This window comes from Eubalaena glacialis, chromosome 15 (assembly GCF_028564815.1).
Source record: "Eubalaena glacialis isolate mEubGla1 chromosome 15, mEubGla1.1.hap2.+ XY, whole genome shotgun sequence".
NCBI classification, from domain to species: Eukaryota; Metazoa; Chordata; class Mammalia; order Artiodactyla; family Balaenidae; genus Eubalaena; species Eubalaena glacialis.
In genome coordinates this window covers 83,998,666-84,016,871 of record NC_083730.1, presented here as the reverse complement: position 1 = coordinate 84,016,871, position 18,206 = coordinate 83,998,666, and the positions used below count along the sequence as shown (strand labels likewise).

At 42.8% G+C, this 18,206-nt stretch overlaps 1 protein-coding gene across 2 annotated transcripts in view; it reads left to right on the top strand.

Annotated features, from left to right (window-relative positions):
- The first annotated feature begins 249 nt into the window (after positions 1-249).
- Positions 250-18,206, top strand: part of CIT (citron rho-interacting serine/threonine kinase) — a 168,353-nt gene continuing 150,396 nt past the window's right edge. For both annotated transcript variants that reach the window (XM_061170160.1, XM_061170159.1), the window contains exons 1-3: positions 250-345; positions 5,484-5,625; positions 14,040-14,215. In XM_061170160.1, the coding sequence (XP_061026143.1) occupies positions 250-345; positions 5,484-5,625; positions 14,040-14,215 (414 nt within the window). The remainder of the gene's footprint in view (positions 346-5,483; positions 5,626-14,039; positions 14,216-18,206) is intronic.

Here is an 18,206-nt window from a genome sequence, read left to right as displayed (position 1 = left end):
CATTCTAAGGGGGGGCAGATAAACAAACTTTTAAGTAAGAGAGTATGTCAGATAAGTGTTACTCCTGTTACACTGAATAAAAATCTGATTTTTAATCTCCGTCACCAGACTGAGCATCCCAAGACCCAGTGGTGGCTGATTTTCACCTCCCTTTCCTGATATCCTGAGGGAGCTCGGGATCTCTCAAGCCCTTCCTGCTCAAATCTGCAGAACACATTTAACCTATCTCCCTTCATCACCAGTGGGGAGATGTTGAAGTTCAAGTATGGAGCACGGAATCTGCCGGACGCTGGTGCTGCTGAATCCATTGCCAGCCGGGCCTCCAGGTTGAATCTTTTCTTCCAGGTAACAGACTGGCTTGCCAACTTTGCTCACCTCTGTGTGTTTCCTTGGAACCTCTTTGTTACCTTTGCTTTTGTTATAGGACTGAGGCTAATCCAGGAGAAAATCCACTTTGGTGTTTCATATGCGCTGATAGTTTTGGAAAGGAGCCATTGTGCAGACAGGAGTGGGTAGCTGAACTTGCCCAGGAAGGAAGACCTTTTTTATGACTTCACACACTTTACACTTCTGTACTAAAGTTTGTCCTTTTATTAAAGAAAAGTAATTGAACAAAGACACTCTTTTGACCAAAATTTCTATACTTGTAATCCTATAGAAATATAGAAATCTTTTTCATTCAAGGCATGTTTATGGTTTAGATTTAAAAAAAAAACAAAACAGTTTTGATAAATACCACACCTGTGAAACCCCCTTTCCTCTCAAGGTACAGAACATTTCCATCACCCCAAAGGATTAAAACTTAATGTTGTCAGATTTTTTTTCCACGTAGATTTCTAATTCTTTTGTTTCTGATGTAGGTGGAACACCGTTGATGTAGAAATCCTTGTTTGACTTATGTATTCGTAAGTCAAAGGGACAATACAGATAGTGGTGAAGATTTAGGTTTGAATCCTGGCCCCAGTACTTGTTAGCTGTGTTACCTTGGGCGAGTCAGTTGCCTTCTCTGAATCCATTTTCCGTTCTTTATAATAGAGGTTATAACACCTAATTTACAGAGTTGTGAGGATTAAATGAGATAATCCATGTAAAGTACTTAGTTTCTTGCCCAGCTCTTGGTAAGCCCTTTATAAATGGTAACTATTATTAATAATAAGTGTAGAAATAGTATTAGTGACAGTAATAATAAATTTTTTTTAGCAGTCTTTCCTGATCTTTTTCTTTCCAATTAATACACGCTCTCATAGGCTTTTTAAAAAAAATTTATTTAATTTACTTAATTTTTGGCTGCGTTGGGTCTTTGTTGCCGCGCATGGGCTTTTCTCTAGCTGTGGAGAGCGGGGGCTACTCTTCGTTGCGGTGTGCGGGCTTCTCATTGCAGTGGCTTCTCTTGTTGCAGAGCACGGGCTCTAGGTGCGCGGGCTCAGTAGTTGTGGCTCGTGGGCTCTAGAGCTCAGGCTCAGTAGTTGTGGTGCACGGGCTTAGTTGCTCCACGGCATGTGGGATCTTCCTGGACCAGGGCTCGACTCCATGTCCCCTGCATTGGCAGGTGGATTCTTAACCACTGCACCACCAGGGAAGCCCAGTAATAATAAATTTATGTTCACATAGCAGTAGTTATATTTAAGAAGGCATTTTTGTATGATACCTGTATGATGATAAATAGTAATACTATTTAATAGTAATTTAATAGTAATACTATTAAATTTAATAGTATTTAATAGTAATACTATTACATTTAAACCAACTATACTGGTTTAAATGTAATAGTATTTTACAATGTTACATTAGTTTCAACACTAATACGATCTTGACATTTTTCCCAAGATATTGGTATTGGGGAATGTTCAAACAGATCAGAATGGGGACAGATTGAAAGTGTAGGTGGGACCATCCCCGTCACCATTTAAGTCATGAGATATTTTTCACTAATGAATAGTCTATTTTTAACCTCAGCTGACTGAGTGCTACCACTTTTTAGCCCCTTTATCGTTTTACTCCAAAGCTTCCAACTTATGACAGAATTTATTAAGGGCTTATCATGTGCAGATGTGGAGGGAGACAAAGACTTGCCCAGAATCACACAGCTTGTAAATGGCAAAGCCACGCCCAGTTTTTGGTCTGTGGGTGTGTAACTGCTGGGCAATACCTCCAGAGTATGTCAGAGTTTATTAAGTGTGTCTTGTACTTAAATGTCATTATAACAGCAAGGATTGTGGATAAATCCCTAATTCATCTTTTTTTTTAAACTAATGAGTTCCACCCCGCCCCCAGGAAAGCTGTTACTTGCAAGTGTAGCATAACCCTAACATTCGCCTTAATATAAACAGGTAAGGATACTGTTTTTCCCCCTTCCAGCTGAAACTGCATTCCTTCTTGGATGGAACTTGAACCCAGCCAAAACTCAGATTGGACTTGAACCCACGATCCCTGATTTAGGAGGGGACTTGAGCCCACGATCCCTGATTTAGGAGGGGACTTGAGCCCACTGTCTTTTAATTGAAACCGCTCACCTGGTGTCAGGACTTACTGAAGCTCAGGTTCTCTTGTCTCAGCACAGAAAAGGCAAAGAGTGAGTTTCTTAGCATAGGATGCTTGTGAGAGATACAAACAACCAGCAAGGGAATGCAGCCCCGAGAACAAAGAGGGGCTACATTTTTATAGTCAAAGAAAAAGTGGGGAGGGGAGAAGACCACCTTTTTTCTCATTTTTGGACAGACATCAAGGCTTACATCATTAGTTCCTCCTTTGACCCTATATGGTCTAACCAGGACTGTCATGGTGCTATTTAAATCATGTATATTAGCAGGAGAGTGGTAACATATACTAAAATATGATAATTCATCTCAGGTTTCTATATAGTGTCCCCTTTCACCTAGTTTCTTTCTCCTTTCACCTATATTTCTGTCTTGGCTACATGCAGAAATGCTTCTCTTCAAGGACCATTAACTTCTTGACTTCATGTAAAAAGATTCAGACCCCATATCTATTGTCTCGTGTTTTAGCTATCAGGATTTGTGGCTTTAGTGTGCTTGGTACTTAGATGCACCTGGTCTTCCTTCAAGGTAGTATAGATTGTTGCTAGGTTACTGGATTCTTTTCTTGAGTGGTCATTAGCTTATAACAGTCTCCCAGACTCCCTTAAAATTCCCTCTCTGTCCTTAATCCCCTAGTGGGATTTCTAAACTATTTAATTATCCTACTCTATCCCTATCCCAGTGCCCTTTTAATGAGGTTTGGATAGAGAGTAGTGGTTTTATTTACCATTTAGGTAAGTATTTTAGACAGGGTCTCAGTTTCTACTTAACAGAACCTCCCCACAAGCTCTAGGTCAGTGGTTGGCAGACTTCTAGATTTTCGAGCCAGCAAAATTTTACAAATTTGCTGGGCTGACCTAGGAATGTAAAAAACACACAGAAAAAAGCAAATCATATCATCTTCTGGTCCTTTTATTTCATAAAGAAAGGACATTTTAAGAAATACCACGAGAGGAAGGACATCGTTGCAGAATAAAGGATCATTTTACAATTTGAATACATGTAGCTTTATAAAAGAGTCATCATGCAGTGTTCATCTTTTCTCATTTCATGGCAGACTTGAAAACTTTGTTAAGACTCAGTACTGTATTTGGGAACAGCTGCTTAAACTCATTAAGGAACAGAAGAAACAAAGAATCTTAGTTTCCCAGTTAGTGGCAGAACTCTAAAGTGAGAGAAGTGTGGCCTTTTGTGACCCAGTGCTTCACAAACCTGGCTGAGGTCTGACTCTCTAGGGAGGACTTGTTACTAAAACATATTCTAAGCTACAAACTGGGAAATTCGAATTCAGTAGGTTGGGGTGGAACCTGAGAATCTAGTTTTTGTTTGTTTTTTAAGTGCTCCAGTTCTCCAAGTGATTCAGATGTAGCCAGTCTGTTTCTGTTATCTATTGCTGTGTAACAAACCACTCACAAAGTTTAAAACAACAGTGATTTATTTTGTCTTATGATTCTGTGGGTTGGCTGCATTCAACTAGGTGGTTCTTCCGCTGGGGTCACTCACGGGGCTGTATTGAGTTGGGAGCTTGGCTGGGGCTGGAACATTTGGGCGCCAACTGCTGGCTGGGGAGCGTCAGGGTTCTTCCGCTGACCTCTCTTCTCCAAAGGTCTTTCATTATTCAGTCAGTCTAACCTGGGGCTTGTAATTTTCTTCTGTGGATAATAAGTATTTTAGATGTCATGGGCCTTACGGTCTCTGCTGCAACTAGTCAACTCTGTCATTGTAGCACAGAAGCAGCCATAGACGATGTGTAAATTAATAGGCATGGCTGTGTTCCAGTAAAGCTTTATTTATAAAAACAGGCAGTGGGCCAGATTTGGCTGACCCCTGGTCTAGCCCAAGCTTCTTGACTTGGTGGATGGCTTCCCCAAAAAAACAAAAGTAGAAACTGCCAGACTTCTTAAGGGCTCCACCTTGAACTGGCACATGATCCCTTATGTCATGTTCTGTTGGTTGACGTGAGTCATGGCGATGGCACAGATTCACGGGGAGAGGAAATAGATTAGTGGGTGCAGTGGCAAGTGCCTTCAGAGTTAGAGGAACTGTTGGTGGCCAGCTTTGCAGAGAGACCTGCACACCATCCACAGCTTGGCACATGGGATTCATTGCTCTAGACCAGGGGTGCAAACTCATGTCTTTGGGGGCCAGGCAGTGTAAAGGAGTCAAGTGAGCCAGATGGAAGAGCTGCGAGTCAGGTCTGCAGTGAAATGCAGACCACATCTGCTACCCAGAGGGGCAGCGCTCCTCAGCTGCAGCTCAGCATCCCCAGGCAGGAATGTGGGGCATTGTTGCCAGATCTGCCGGGGTCTCACGAGAAGCCAGAAATCCTCCGCTCCCCCTTTTTTTTTGGTGTGAAATCTCCTGATTTTTCAATATTGGCAGATAACTCAAATTATTTTAAAGACCACAGGCCAAACAAAACATGTCTGTGGGCTAGATGCAGTTTGCCAGTTTGCAGCTGTTGCTCGAGATCGTGAATAAATTCAGCTTTAGTGCAGTCACTCCATTTACACGACCCTAGATTGTTCAAGTGAATTAAACTGAAGTTATGTAAGCGAACCTCTGGGAACACAGGGAGGAAGAGGCAATCATTGTGTCGTAGTGCAGAGACATGGAGATGTGACAGGACCAGCAGGGTTCAGAGTAAATGTCCCCACGAGCCTCAGACCATTAAGAAAGAAGGACCTTTTCTTATTCTTGGCATGCTGGTGAAGGTTTTCTCCCGAGGTGCTGGAGGAAGAAGCCCACGGTGATGGAATATACAAGTGATAACTTAATGACTGTCAGTGGATGTTGCTTTAAAGAACGAGGCCACTGAATTATGTTGTTAGTGTGTGTCATGAGCAGTTAGTCGAGTTGGTGGCTTGCAATTTACTCTGCGTGGATGTTATTGATCAAAGCTTTTCATTATTGACAGTGTCTCCATCTGCTGTTTGCTGTTTTTAGGGGAAACCACCCTTCATGACTCAACAGCAGATGTCTCCTCTTTCCCGAGAAGGGATATTAGATGCCCTCTTTGTTCTCTTTAAAGAATGCAGTCAGCCTGCTCTGATGAAGATTAAGCACGTGAGCAACTTTGTCCAGAAGTGTAAGTGTGGGGAACTTTTTCCTGAAAACTGTCCTGCTTAGAGAGAACTAGAAGGATGCCAGAGGCGGGATGCGTTTGTGGTCGGTGGGAGTGGGTGGGAGCTCTGCTTTAGACAGACTCACCTTCAAAGTCAGCTTCCACCTTCTGTCTCTGGGAGACCGGATAAGTCAGGCCTCTTGGTTGCAAGTGACAGAAACTCACTAGCTTAGGCCAAAAAGTGAATTAAAAAAATTTTTTTATTTTATTGAAGTGTAGTTGATGTACAACATTGTGTTGATTTCTGCTGTACAGCAAAGTGATTCAGTTATATATATTGTTTTTCATTATGGTTTATCACAGAATATTGAATATAGTTCCCTGTGCTATGCAGTTGGACTTTGTTGTTTATCCCAAAAAGTGAATTTTTTTTGGCTCATGAAACTGATAGTCCAGGGATGGGTCAAATTTTAGGCATGGCTGCTTCCAAGGACTTAAATAACGTCCTCTGGCTCCATCTTTACACTCACTCAAAGCTGATTATTCATTAGGCATTATAAGCACAGTGCTTAGCGCCCACAGTATTTAATTTTAATAAATTGAATTTATTGTAATTAGTTTAACTTAATTTATTTTAAAATCATAAGAAAAATACGGGTATGCTAATAATGTATAATGATTCTGGATTATATTCATCTTTATACCAATGCGGTCATAAAAAATATATATATTTATATAAAAAAAATATTTTTTTTATGGAGCAAGGGGCTGACGAAGGCAAAAGTGCCTAGGGACTATGAAAGTCATGAGTCAGCCCTGCCCGCACCTTGTTGTTGTGTTTTATTTATTTTAAAATAGTTATTTATTTATTTGGCTGCACTGGGTCTTAGTTACGGCATGTGAGATCTAGTTCCCCTGACCAGGGATCGAACTCGGGGCCCCTACATTGGTAGCGTGGAGTCTTAGCCACTGGATCACCAGGGAAGTCCACGAATGCACCCTGTTCTTGACTCTCCTTGACTTCCACGTGGTGGGGAAGTTGACTGCTGGTTCCCCAGTTTCGTATTTTTTCACGTGACCAGTGTTTTTCGACCAGCGGTGATTTTGCCTCCCAGAGACATTTGGCAGTATCTGGAGACAGTTTTGGTTGTCACAGCTGGCAGGGAGGGGGCTCATGGCAGCTAATGAGTGGAGCCCGGAGATGCTGCTAAACATCCTACAATGCACGGGACAGCCCCCCACCACCCAGAACTCTGGGACTAGCGGGCCTTTCTCTCTCGCTGTGAAATCTCAGGGCCTCTTCCTCTCCATACGGCTCTTCTGTGTGGTCTCTCCATGAAGGGTTGGCCAACTACAGCCTGGGATGCCTGCTTTGTAAACAAAGTTCTGCTGGAATACAGCCACGCCTGTTCCCTAGGGCTGCTGTCATGTCACAAGGCATTTGAGTAGGCGTGACCATATGGCCTACAAAGCCTAAAATATTTACTGTCTGGCCTTTTAAGAAAAAGCTGCTGACCCCTGGTCTACACTCTAGCAGAGATGTCTAGACCTCCTCCATGGCAACTCAGGGTTTCCAAAAGCACAAAAGTGGAAGCTGCCAGGCCTTGTTTGGGCTCAGGCCTGGAAGGGACGTAGAATCTCTTTGGCTGCATTCCACTGTTTGCAGTGAGGCATAGGGCCCCACAGATTCCATGTGCCGGGGAACTACGTGTATCTTCCACTGTCTATGTTCATGCAATCCCAGGGAAGATTCTCGTTGGCTGTGCTTTGGGTCACTTGCCCACCCCTTGACCAGACACTGGACCAGGGTGTGAAGTACTGTGATTGGCCTCATCTAGGTGCCCAGGGGTCCAGGACACTGTGATCACCAGGACCTCATGGAAAGGGGGATGTACATTGCCCAAAGGACCTGGGAGTTTTGAGTGGATTAAACCAATGTATGTTTACTAAGTGACCGTCGGTACCCTGTCTGTTCTCAGTGCCCTCATCTGCAAAATAGGGGAAAACGCATTATCTCATAAATAGGGATTGAATGAGTTAGTGCACGGTCCAGGCTTATCATGTTGCCTGGCACGTAGAAGCAATCAATAAATGTTACCCAATAATGATAACCATAAACCTCAACGTTTAATATATTGTGTACCTTTAACTTGAAAATGTACTTGGCGTATTTGTTCATGATTCTGTATTTGTTTGAATAAGCTCCCACCTTATTTTGTGGAATATTTAAATTCTCAAATAAGGAGTGGGAGGGGAAGGGGAATTATGTGACAGACTAATTTACTGAGCTATCAACATGCACCTTCTTTAGTCTTGAGATTGCCCTCCGGTTCCTTTAAAGCAGTGGATCTTCTAGACTCATTCAATAATCAGGGGACTAGACTTAGTGAAACATAGATTTTTCTAATAGAATCCTCTTCCAGGGAGCTGTTTCATATTTTTAAAGAGGCTTCCTGGAGAGTATGATTGAGAGTCTATGACTGGAAAAGGGTGATTGCATTAGTATGCTTTTTTTTCCCCCCTTTGATTTTCTGTTTTGGAATGTAAGCTTCATTTCTCCATGGGAAGAAGGGTCCAACAGCTTTTATTGCATAAGTTTCTCGAATCTTGCCATAGAGATGGAGATTTCCTTCAGGGACAGTTGGAGGAAGTGAGACAGAATAATACAGCCCTGAAGCAGTGCCCCTAGCTTGGGCCAAGAGAGGGCAGGGAGCTGGCATCTGGGAACCAGGGAAAGGCTTTTTGTTTCCTGTTATTCTAGCCCCAGTGCCTAAAACAGTGTCTGGTTCACAGAAGGTTTTAATAAATATTGGTTGACCGACTATTGCTGATGAACAGAATAAGTAGCAAAATCTTAAGTAGTATATCACATATTTTGTGTAAAAAATAAACAAGTGTGATATTAAAACATGCAGACAAAGTGTTGATAATGGTTAAAGTTGGGCTGTTCTTGGTGATCTGACAGTAGCTGACATTCTACCCTCTTTTAACTCCATTCGCTGCAGGCAAGCATAAGTTCACAACCTTAGTACTTTGGGCAAAATGTAACTTTAAGAAGTTTTTTTTTCCCCCTAATTGCAAACATGATACAAAGTAATTATTTGCAGCAACATGGATGGACCTAGAGATTATCATACTAAGTGAAGTATGACAGAGAAAGACAAATATATGATATCACTTATATGTGGAATCTAAAAAAAATGATACAAATGAACTTACTTACAAAGCAGAAATAGACTTGCAGACATAGAAAATAAATTTATGGTTACCGAAGGAGGGGGGAGGGATAAATTAGGAGTTTGAGATTAACATATACACACTGCTATATATAAAATAGGTAACTAACAAGGACCTACTGTATAGCACAGGGAACTATATTCAATATCTTGTAATAACGTATAATGGAAAAGAATCTAAAAAAGAATATTTATATATGTATAGCTAGTCACTTTGCTGTACACCTGAAACTAACACAACATTGTAAATTAACTATATTTCAATAAAAATTTTTTAAAAATACAAAGTTAAATATAAAAGGTCAGAATGGGAGAAAATCCCTCAAAATCTTTCCTAAGTTAACCACTGTTAACGATTTGGTGCGTAGTACTGCAATTTTTCTTTTGTCCTTATAAAATATTTATTATGAAATGTTCGAACATACCTAAGGTGAAGAGACGAGTGTCATGAGCCCCTGCATACCAATCCACTAGCTTGAGCAATGAACCCTTTTCCATGCATGTTCTAACATTACTGTGGTTTAATTTTATGCAAAATGGCTCATATGTTTATAATGCTTTTGCCACTAGGTTTGCTCACCTAGCAAAATATTTACTCGGCAGGTATTTATGGAGCACTCGCTATGTGCCAGGTTCTGTTTTGGGTACTGGGTTTACAGTAGTGATCAAAACAGAAAAAATCCTTGTTCTTGAAGAACATAGACTCCAGTGGAGGTCGAGCTACTGAATCCTTTTAAACATGTGCCTAATGTTCTTTTATGTGGGTGGACTCTTCAGCTGTTTCCCCTTTCCTACTAACGGACCTCTAGGTTGTTTCTGATTTTTTTTCTGTAACAAGCAGTGCTCATCATAAGTATCTTGATATGTATGTCTTTGGAGCATTTCTGCGAAGGTTGAATTCCTAGAGATTGAAGTGTCGCAATACTGAGTTTCAAAAAAGGAAGCAGTACACTCATCTGTGGTGGCTTTTGCCTCCTGGGTCCAAATATATATCTGACAAGGTCCTTCTTTGACTGCATTTTCATTCTATGCTTTGGGTCTTTACCTCCCCTCAATGTTCAGTCTGCTCTGGGCTCAGAGTGGGCAGGGATGAAAGGTCGCTGTGGTTTTGAAGTCACAGAAGTTGCTGGTAGGGAGAGAAGTTGCGAAGGGTTATTTTTTCACAGTCATAGACATGAGTTTAGCATCTCACCCGTTCACCTTAATAATCCAAAAGCCTGACCCTGTCGGACAGGGGAGGAAGTTGGCAGGACACGGCCGAGGCCAGGAAGCCCCACAGGAAGTTCGGGCAATGGCGCCTACCCTCGGCACCAAAACCAATAAGCCACTTGGTGTCTTTGGTCAACTTACACATTTGGAGGGCGGATCACAGTGAAATTGGTCGTGTGCAAAATGAACCCCATGACGGACACAGCTTCCTGTGGTTCCGAGGTTAAGAAGTGGTGGACCCGGCAGCTGACAGTGGAGAGTGACGAAAGCGGAGATGACCTTCTGGACATTTAGATGGAAACCAGTGCAGATGAAAGTCCACTGGTGAAAACTGACTTCTGTTATGTTCTTTCATTGTCCAGTGAGCAATCCGTAATTGATGTATAATTTAAGTCCAACTTGTAACAAGATTTTTTAAACTGGAAAAAAAAAAATCTAAAAGCCTTTGGATAACAAGATTGCGATGTGGAATGGTTTCTCAGAATTCCGAGAGCGTCGTGATGGTGTTGCCTGTAAGCAGTTTTGTCTCCCTGGGTGATTGAGATGCATGGTGGTTGCCAGTGACAGACCCAGAGTTATTAACTTGGACAATGCTGTAAGCAACATGGGGGCCCAAGGCCTAACAGAATCAGGAGAGCCTGGCCTTGTGTGCGAGCAGTGATGAAATCAGGTTCAAGCCAGCATATTTGGGGAATTAATAATTCAAAACTCAAGTACTAGATCTGAAAGAAACTTGGAAGAGGGCAGGGCAGAAAGGCTGGGCTTGGCACAGTGATGTCAGGGCAAAAGGAAAAATATCGTGCAGCTTTCAATTTTGCTTCTGCATGGAATTCTCCCTGAAAGCGCTCTTCCTTTATTTTTTTGTTTTCCAACGGTCACGATGAATTCATGCGGATCCACCCACCCCTCTTGCCTGATTACTCAAGGGGCCAAAAGAAGGTGTTTTTAGGATGACTGTTGAAGTAAGACATGTGTTTAGTGCAGTGATGTTCATCGTATGAGCCTTTGAGCCAAGTGAATTCAACTCCAGCCACGCAACAAAGAAAGGGAGTGGGTAACAGCAATTAAAACTGCATCTGGCTAATTCCTTAATATGTTGCCAAGTGACTGTGGTTACGAAATGGCTTTTCCCTTTGTTGGATTCTGTCCCTTTCACTGTGTGAACAACTCTCTGAGTGAGTGTAACTCTAGAGTGTGGCTCCCAGCTTTATCTAGTGCCCACCCACAGAAATGAGGGTCACTCCAGTGTACCCGTGGGATTTCAAGAATCCCTTGGTCTTCACCATGGCACCTTTCTGAGGGATTCTCCAGGATAATTTTGATTACATGTTTCTCTTGTCTTGCTTGGGAGTGTAACCCTCTATATGACGCAGTTTCCCTATATCAGGATTGAAGGATTTGGTCAGTCATAACTGTTCAGCTCTATTCTTTTTTTTTAATATTTTATTGAAGTATAGTTGATTTACAATGTTGTTAATTTCTGCTGTACAGCAAACTGATTCAGTTATATGTATATATATTCCTTTTCATATTCTTTTCTATTATGATTTATCACAGGATATTGAATATAGTTCCCTGGGCTATACAGTAGGACCTTGTTGTTTATCCATCCTGTATATACTAGTTTGCATCTGCTAATCCCAAACTCCCAATCCTTCCCCCTCCCACCCCTCCTCCCCCTTGGCAACCACAGGTCTGTCCTCTATGTCTTTGAGTCTGTTTCTGTTTCGTAGTTATGTTCATTTGTATCGTATTTTATTTATTTATTTATTTATGTATGTATGTATGTATGTATGTATGTATGTATGGCTGTGCTGGGTCTTCGTTTCTGTGCGAGGGCTTTCTCTAGTTGTGGCAAGCGGCGGCCACTCTTCATCGCGGTGCGCGGGCCTCTCACTATCGTGGCCTCTCTTGCTGCGGAGCACAGGCTCCAGACGCGCAGGCTCAGTAGTTGTGGCTCACAGGCCTAGTTGCTCCGCGGCATGTGGGATCTTCCCAGACCAGGGCTCGAACCCGTGTCCTCTGCATTAGCAGGCAGACTCTCAACCACTGCACCACCAGGGAAGCCCTGTATCGTATTTTAGATTCCACATATAAGTGATATCATATGGTATCTGTCTTTCTCTTTCTGACTTACTTCACTTAATATGATAATCTCTAGGTCCCTCCATGTTGCTGCAAATGGTATTATTTCATTCTTTTTAAAAAATTTTTTATTGGAGTATAGTTGATTTACAGTGTTGTTAGTTTCAGGTATACAGCAAAGTGGATCAGTTATACATACACATATATATATATACTATTTTTTTTTTTTTTAGATTCTTTTCCCATATAGGCCATTACAGGCTATTGAGTAGAGTTCCCTGTGCTATACAGCAGGTTCTTATTAGTTCATTCTTTCTTATGGATAAGTAGTATTCCATTGTATATATATAAACCACATCTTCTTTATCCATTCATCTGTTGATGGACATTTAGGTTGTTTCCGTGTCTCGGCTATTGTAAATAGTGCTGCTATGAAAATAGGGGTGCATGTATCCTTTCGAATTATTTTGTCTGGGTATATGCCCAGGAGTGGGATTGCTGGATCATATGGTAGCTCTATTTTTAGTTTTTCTGAGGAACCTCCATACTGTTCTCCATAGTGGCTGCACCAATTTACATTCCCACCAACAGTGCAAGAGGGTTCCCTTTTCTCCACACCCTCTCCAGCAGTTATTATTTGTAGACTTTTTAATGATGGCAGTTCTGACTGGTGTGAGGTGGTACCTCATAGTAGTTTTGACTTGCATTTCTCTAGTAATTACGTTCCACTCTATTCTGTAGACCATTAGAGTTGTTGCAAATCCAGCGATGCCCCAACTTAGTGCTGTTAATAAATATATGTTAGATTCCAAATCTGCCACCCGTTTAGTCCATACTTTAAACACTGAGAATCTCTCACTGTTCCGCCCCCTCCTCCAGTTCCCCAAATTCATATGTTAAGGCTCTATCCCCCAGCATGTGGAGGCTTTGGGAGATAATTAGGTTTAGATGAATTCATAAAGGTGGTCCCCCATGATGGAATTAGTGTCCCTGGAAGAAGAGAAAGAGGGACGAGGACTCTCTTTCTTTCTGCCACATGAGGACACAGGGAGAAGGTGGCTGTCCATCAGTCAGGAAGCAGGTTCTCTCCAGGATCTCAGTCTGCTGGCCTTCTCAGCCACCAGAACTTTGAGAAATACATGCCTGTTGTTTAAGCCGCTTTGCCCATGGGTCTGTGGTGTTTTGTTAAAGCAGTCAGGGCAGATGAAGACACCGACTGAGAGATTGCACTCGGAGAAGGAATAGACTATATGCTAAGAAAAAAGATAGTTGCAAACCCATCCAGGTGTGTGACACGTCAGCTCTGCAGGACCAAGGTCAGGGCTCTATTTGGTTCCTTGGGCTCAGGCTTTTTTTTTTTTTTTTTCCTTTGATAGCGCTGCTGCATATTAAGGCCAGAAAGGTATTTACTGACACGATCTAAGGGAGATAAGACTTGGACTAGTGGGATAAAACTGAGCAGGACACGTGTAGTCAGAATGGAATGATCTGGAAGTCAACTCCAAAGTCAGCTGACATGGGGATCACGTTGCTTACGTCCCATTATAAACTGATCTAAATGCTGATGAGCACTTTTGACCACACACTGCCCTACAGCCTCCAGAGAGGAGGAAGCAAAGCGTGATTTCCGTTTTCCTTCCCCTATTTTCTACGTCTACAGGATTCAAATCATAGCTGCCATGGAAACTGTGCTTTGGAATTTCTGGAGCCCTTAATTTTAACTTAACATAGGAAAACACTTTTGTGCTGATTTTATAATTATTCACGACGACGAGAAAGTGACTAAGTGTCTTCTGACAGCTAGGGAAGACATAGCAACACTTCTTTATTCCTTTCTTTTCGCTTTCATAAAGATGCGCGTATTTGAAGCACGTTATGGATCAGGAGTCACTCTTCCGTCTTTTGCAGATTCTGACATCATAGCTGAGTTGCAGGAGCTCCAGCCTTCAGCAAAGGACTTTGAAGTGAGAAGTGTCTTAGGTTGCGGTAACTTTGCTGAAGTGCAGGTGGTCAGAGAGAAAGCGACCGGGGACATCTATGCCATGAAAGTCATGAAGAAGAAGGCTTTGTTGGCCCAGGAGCAGGTAGGAGCGTTTAACATCACAGCCTTTTCCCCCTTTCTGTACCAGCATGTTCATTGCAGAGATGAGAATCTGCTGAATTGGCATCTGGGATGGAGCCAGTTTTCCTCTGCGTCTCTAGTTAATTATGGTGGCACAGCCAGGAAGGTCTGAACACTCTCGAACTGACATTGACTAATTTTGAAGACTGACAAGCTCCCCTGAGTTGCTTGATCATGTTTTTATAGTTGCATGTTATTCAGAACCAACTTGGCCTTTTCACTAATGAATTGGAGATGATCTTTCATGACCATCCTTTGGGGATTCAGAGATGTGCATGTCATGGGGTGAGTCAGATAGCCTTTGCTTTCGTACACATCTTATATATTTGTGTTGTGGGCATGTGTATTTGATTTTAAAACAGGCCTCTGAAGAAATTAAATTGTTCTATGGCTAGGGAGTTGCTGGTTGGAGAGCAGGTGAGAAGTTATCTTTCCTGTTGTGGTGTTTTTCTCTCTTTTAAACAAGGCTACTGCTTCCAGACAGTATTGATTCATTTGCCTCGTTTCTAGAGAGGCGGCCATCAGCCTTGGTGTTCAGAGAGCAATTTATTAGTTACCCATGTTCAAGTGCACATCATGTGTCTGATAATGGACCCAGCTCCGTGGGAAGCCTGCAAAAGGAATCGAAGCTCCATGGCTGTTAGTTTCAGGGTTTTAGAACAACCTTGGAAAGTGGAGGTAAAACGCAGATCCGTAAAGCAGGCACTTAGGAGCTAAAGCATCACAGAAGAGGGAGCAGTTAGCAAATTCACGAACGATAGAATGAGGAGAGGTGTGGGTGAGCCAGAGACAGGGAAGGTTCGCAGTGCTGAGAGGGGGCATGGCCTCTGGGCAGAGAGAAGTGACGAGAATGTACCAGGTAGAAGCGTGGCATGTGTGCCGTTCTGGAGGTGTGAGTATTAGAATGATACGCAGATGTGTTTGTTTGTTTTTGTTGTTTAAGTGGTTTAGAACGAATAGACTGGGAAATGGGGAGAAATAAGGATATTGGAGTTGGGAGGGGGTGATTGGTGGGAAACCTCAGGAACCCTTTTTTGGTTACTGTGGTAAAATACATGCAACATAAAATTTACCATTTTAGCCATTTTTAAGTGTACAGTTCAGTGGCATTAAGTACATTCACAGTGTGCCACCATCACCGCTCTCCTTCTGAAGAACTCTTTCGTCATCCCAGATAGAAACTCTACCCATTAAATAGTAACTCACCCTCCCCAAGAACTGCTTTTCGGAGTCACAGTTTAATTTGTGAGACGTTTGGGGATCATGTAGGCTTTTGGAAGAAGGAGGTTGGGATCTGGGTCTGAGTACTTAAGTGACTTTGTGTGGTCTCCAGTCAGAGACTCAGCGGAGGGCAGGAAGCTGCTTGTCAGCATCCACGAAAGCTGTGGCGTGCGTTCAGGAATGAAATGTGGGCAACTTCACAGAAAAGACAAATGACAGGCCGTGGCACATCATTCGGAAGAGAGGCGTGGAAGGTGCTCACTCAGCCACTCAGCACCTAACAACCACCTGTCATCAGGCCACACCTGCTGAGCACCTGTTTTGTCTGGTGTGTTCCTAGGTCCTTGGAAGAGGCCTTAGATGTAGCCTTGTGCTGCTTATATTTCAGGTGGGAAATGGTGCATATCAAAGGAAGCAAATTCAGCGTCTACCATACTGCAGGCAAGTGATAGAGACACTCACATAGGTGTGCGTTCCTCCAGGTGAATGACTTGAGATGACCCCTTGCGAGGCGTAGGCTGGGGGATTTAAAAATCGCACACACCCGGGAGCTAATTAAACCCACCCACCCATTCCTTACCTGAGCCACGGTGAGGCTTTGGAATTGAAGGGTGTGAGAAGAGAAGTCAGCACAGGGAGTTGGGGGAAGTGCCAGAGAGGAGGTGAGAAGAGGTAGCATCCTGTGAACAAGACCTGTCACCTAGGAGAAGCCAGCACCCCCTCCCAGAGCTCCATGAAAACTGGAAGAGGTCCTCAGAGACCTCTAATTTGTTTTAATAGAAGCTTCAGGGGTCAGACGAGGCGTTGATGATAAGCAAGTGAAGGTGTAGACCCTTCCGTTCAGCCAGCCTTCACTGAATACTTTTTATGTGCCAGGAAAAGAGAAGGATCAGCAAATCCCACACAGTAGATTTCGGGGGTTGGGTTGGTGTTTCCCAGATGTGTTAGAGGTTAAACTGGTGGTGTGCATGATGATTTTGGGCAGTACACGGACAGACCTATTTTAAAACATTTAATAGTTTAATATTAACTGGCATATCAAAACCTGGCACTTTCACAGATGTTACTGTTAGAACGAAATGGAAGAAGGTGTATTTAAAATTAAATTACTTGGAAACAGTCACAAGTTTACAGAAAAGTCGCAAGTACAGTGTGTCAGTCAAGGTTCTATAGTATATATATATGATACATGCTATCTATACACATTGACTATACATACATGTACACATTGACTATACATACATACGCATATGTGTATGACTTACCTGACTGTGGGCGTTAGGAAGGCTGAAATCTGTAGGGCAGGTCAGTAGGCTGGAAACTCTCGGGCAGAAGCTGGTGATGCAGTCTTGAGGCAGAATTTCTTCTTTCTCAGGGAAGCCTCAGTTTTGTTCTTAAGACCTTTCAACTGATTGGATGAGGCACACCTAAATTATCAAGGATAACCTCCTTTGCTAAATTAACCACCGCCTACACAACAGCCTCACGGCAACACCTAGATTAGTGTTTGCTTGAATGACTGGGTGCTAGAGCCTAGCCAAGTTGACACACAAAACTATCACATACAGTATCAACAACTTTCTTTTCCTGAACCATTTGAAAATCACTCGCCAACCCGATGCCCCATTATCTCCAGGTACTTCAGAGTACATTTCCTATAATAAGGACGTTTTCCCATGAATGACAACACAACCATCAAAATCAGGAAATCAACCATGATAAAATTACCACCATCTAATCCTCAGGCCCCACTCAGGGTTCACCAGTTTGTTCCATGGTCTTTTAGAACAAAAGGATTCACTTCAGGATCACACGTGGCATTTCGTTGTCCTGTCCCTCTAGTCTTTTCAGTCTGCAACAGTCCCTTAATTTCTCCCGGACTCTCATGACCTTGGCGATTCTGAAGGTTATAGGCCAGTTATTTTGTAAAATTTAGATTTGTCTGCTGTTGCTCATGCTGAGATTCAGGTTCAGGCAGGATTATCGCAGAGAGGATGCTCTGTTCCTCTCATTGCATCCCAACAGGTGAGTCTCAGTTTCAGTTTGTCATGTTTCTGAGGATGTCACTTTGGTATCTGCCACACTTCTCCACTGTGGAGTTACTCCTTTCCCCTTTGTAATTACATACGTATATTTTGGAAGGAGATACTTTCAAACTATGGAAATAGCTATTTCTCATAAAACTATCAATCCATTAATTTATTTATATCTGTATGGACTTGCATTTTCCTGTCAGTGAGTTACAATCCATTCCTGTCATAATATATTTTTATACTCAAATTGTCCCCAAGTTGGCCAATGAGAGAAAAGGGAACCCTCTTGCACTGTTGGTGGGAAAGTAAATTGATACAGCCACTATGGAGAACAGTATGGAGGTTCCTTAAAAAACTAAAAATAGGGCTTCCCTGGTGGCACAGTGGTTAAGAATCTGCCTGCCAATTCAGGGGACACGGGTTCGAGCCCTGGTCTGGGAAGATCCCGCATGCCGCGGAGCAACTAAGCCCGTGCGCCACAACTACTGAGCCTGCGCTCTAGAGCCCGTGAGCCACAACTACTGAGCCCGTGTGCCACAACTAATGAAGCCCACATGCCTAGAGCCTGTGCTCCGCAACAAGAGAAGCCACCACAATGAGAAGCCTGCACACCGCAATGAAGAGTAGCCCCCACTCGCCGCAACTAGAGAAAGCCCGCACACAGCAACAAAGACCCAACGGCAGCCAAAAAAAATAAAA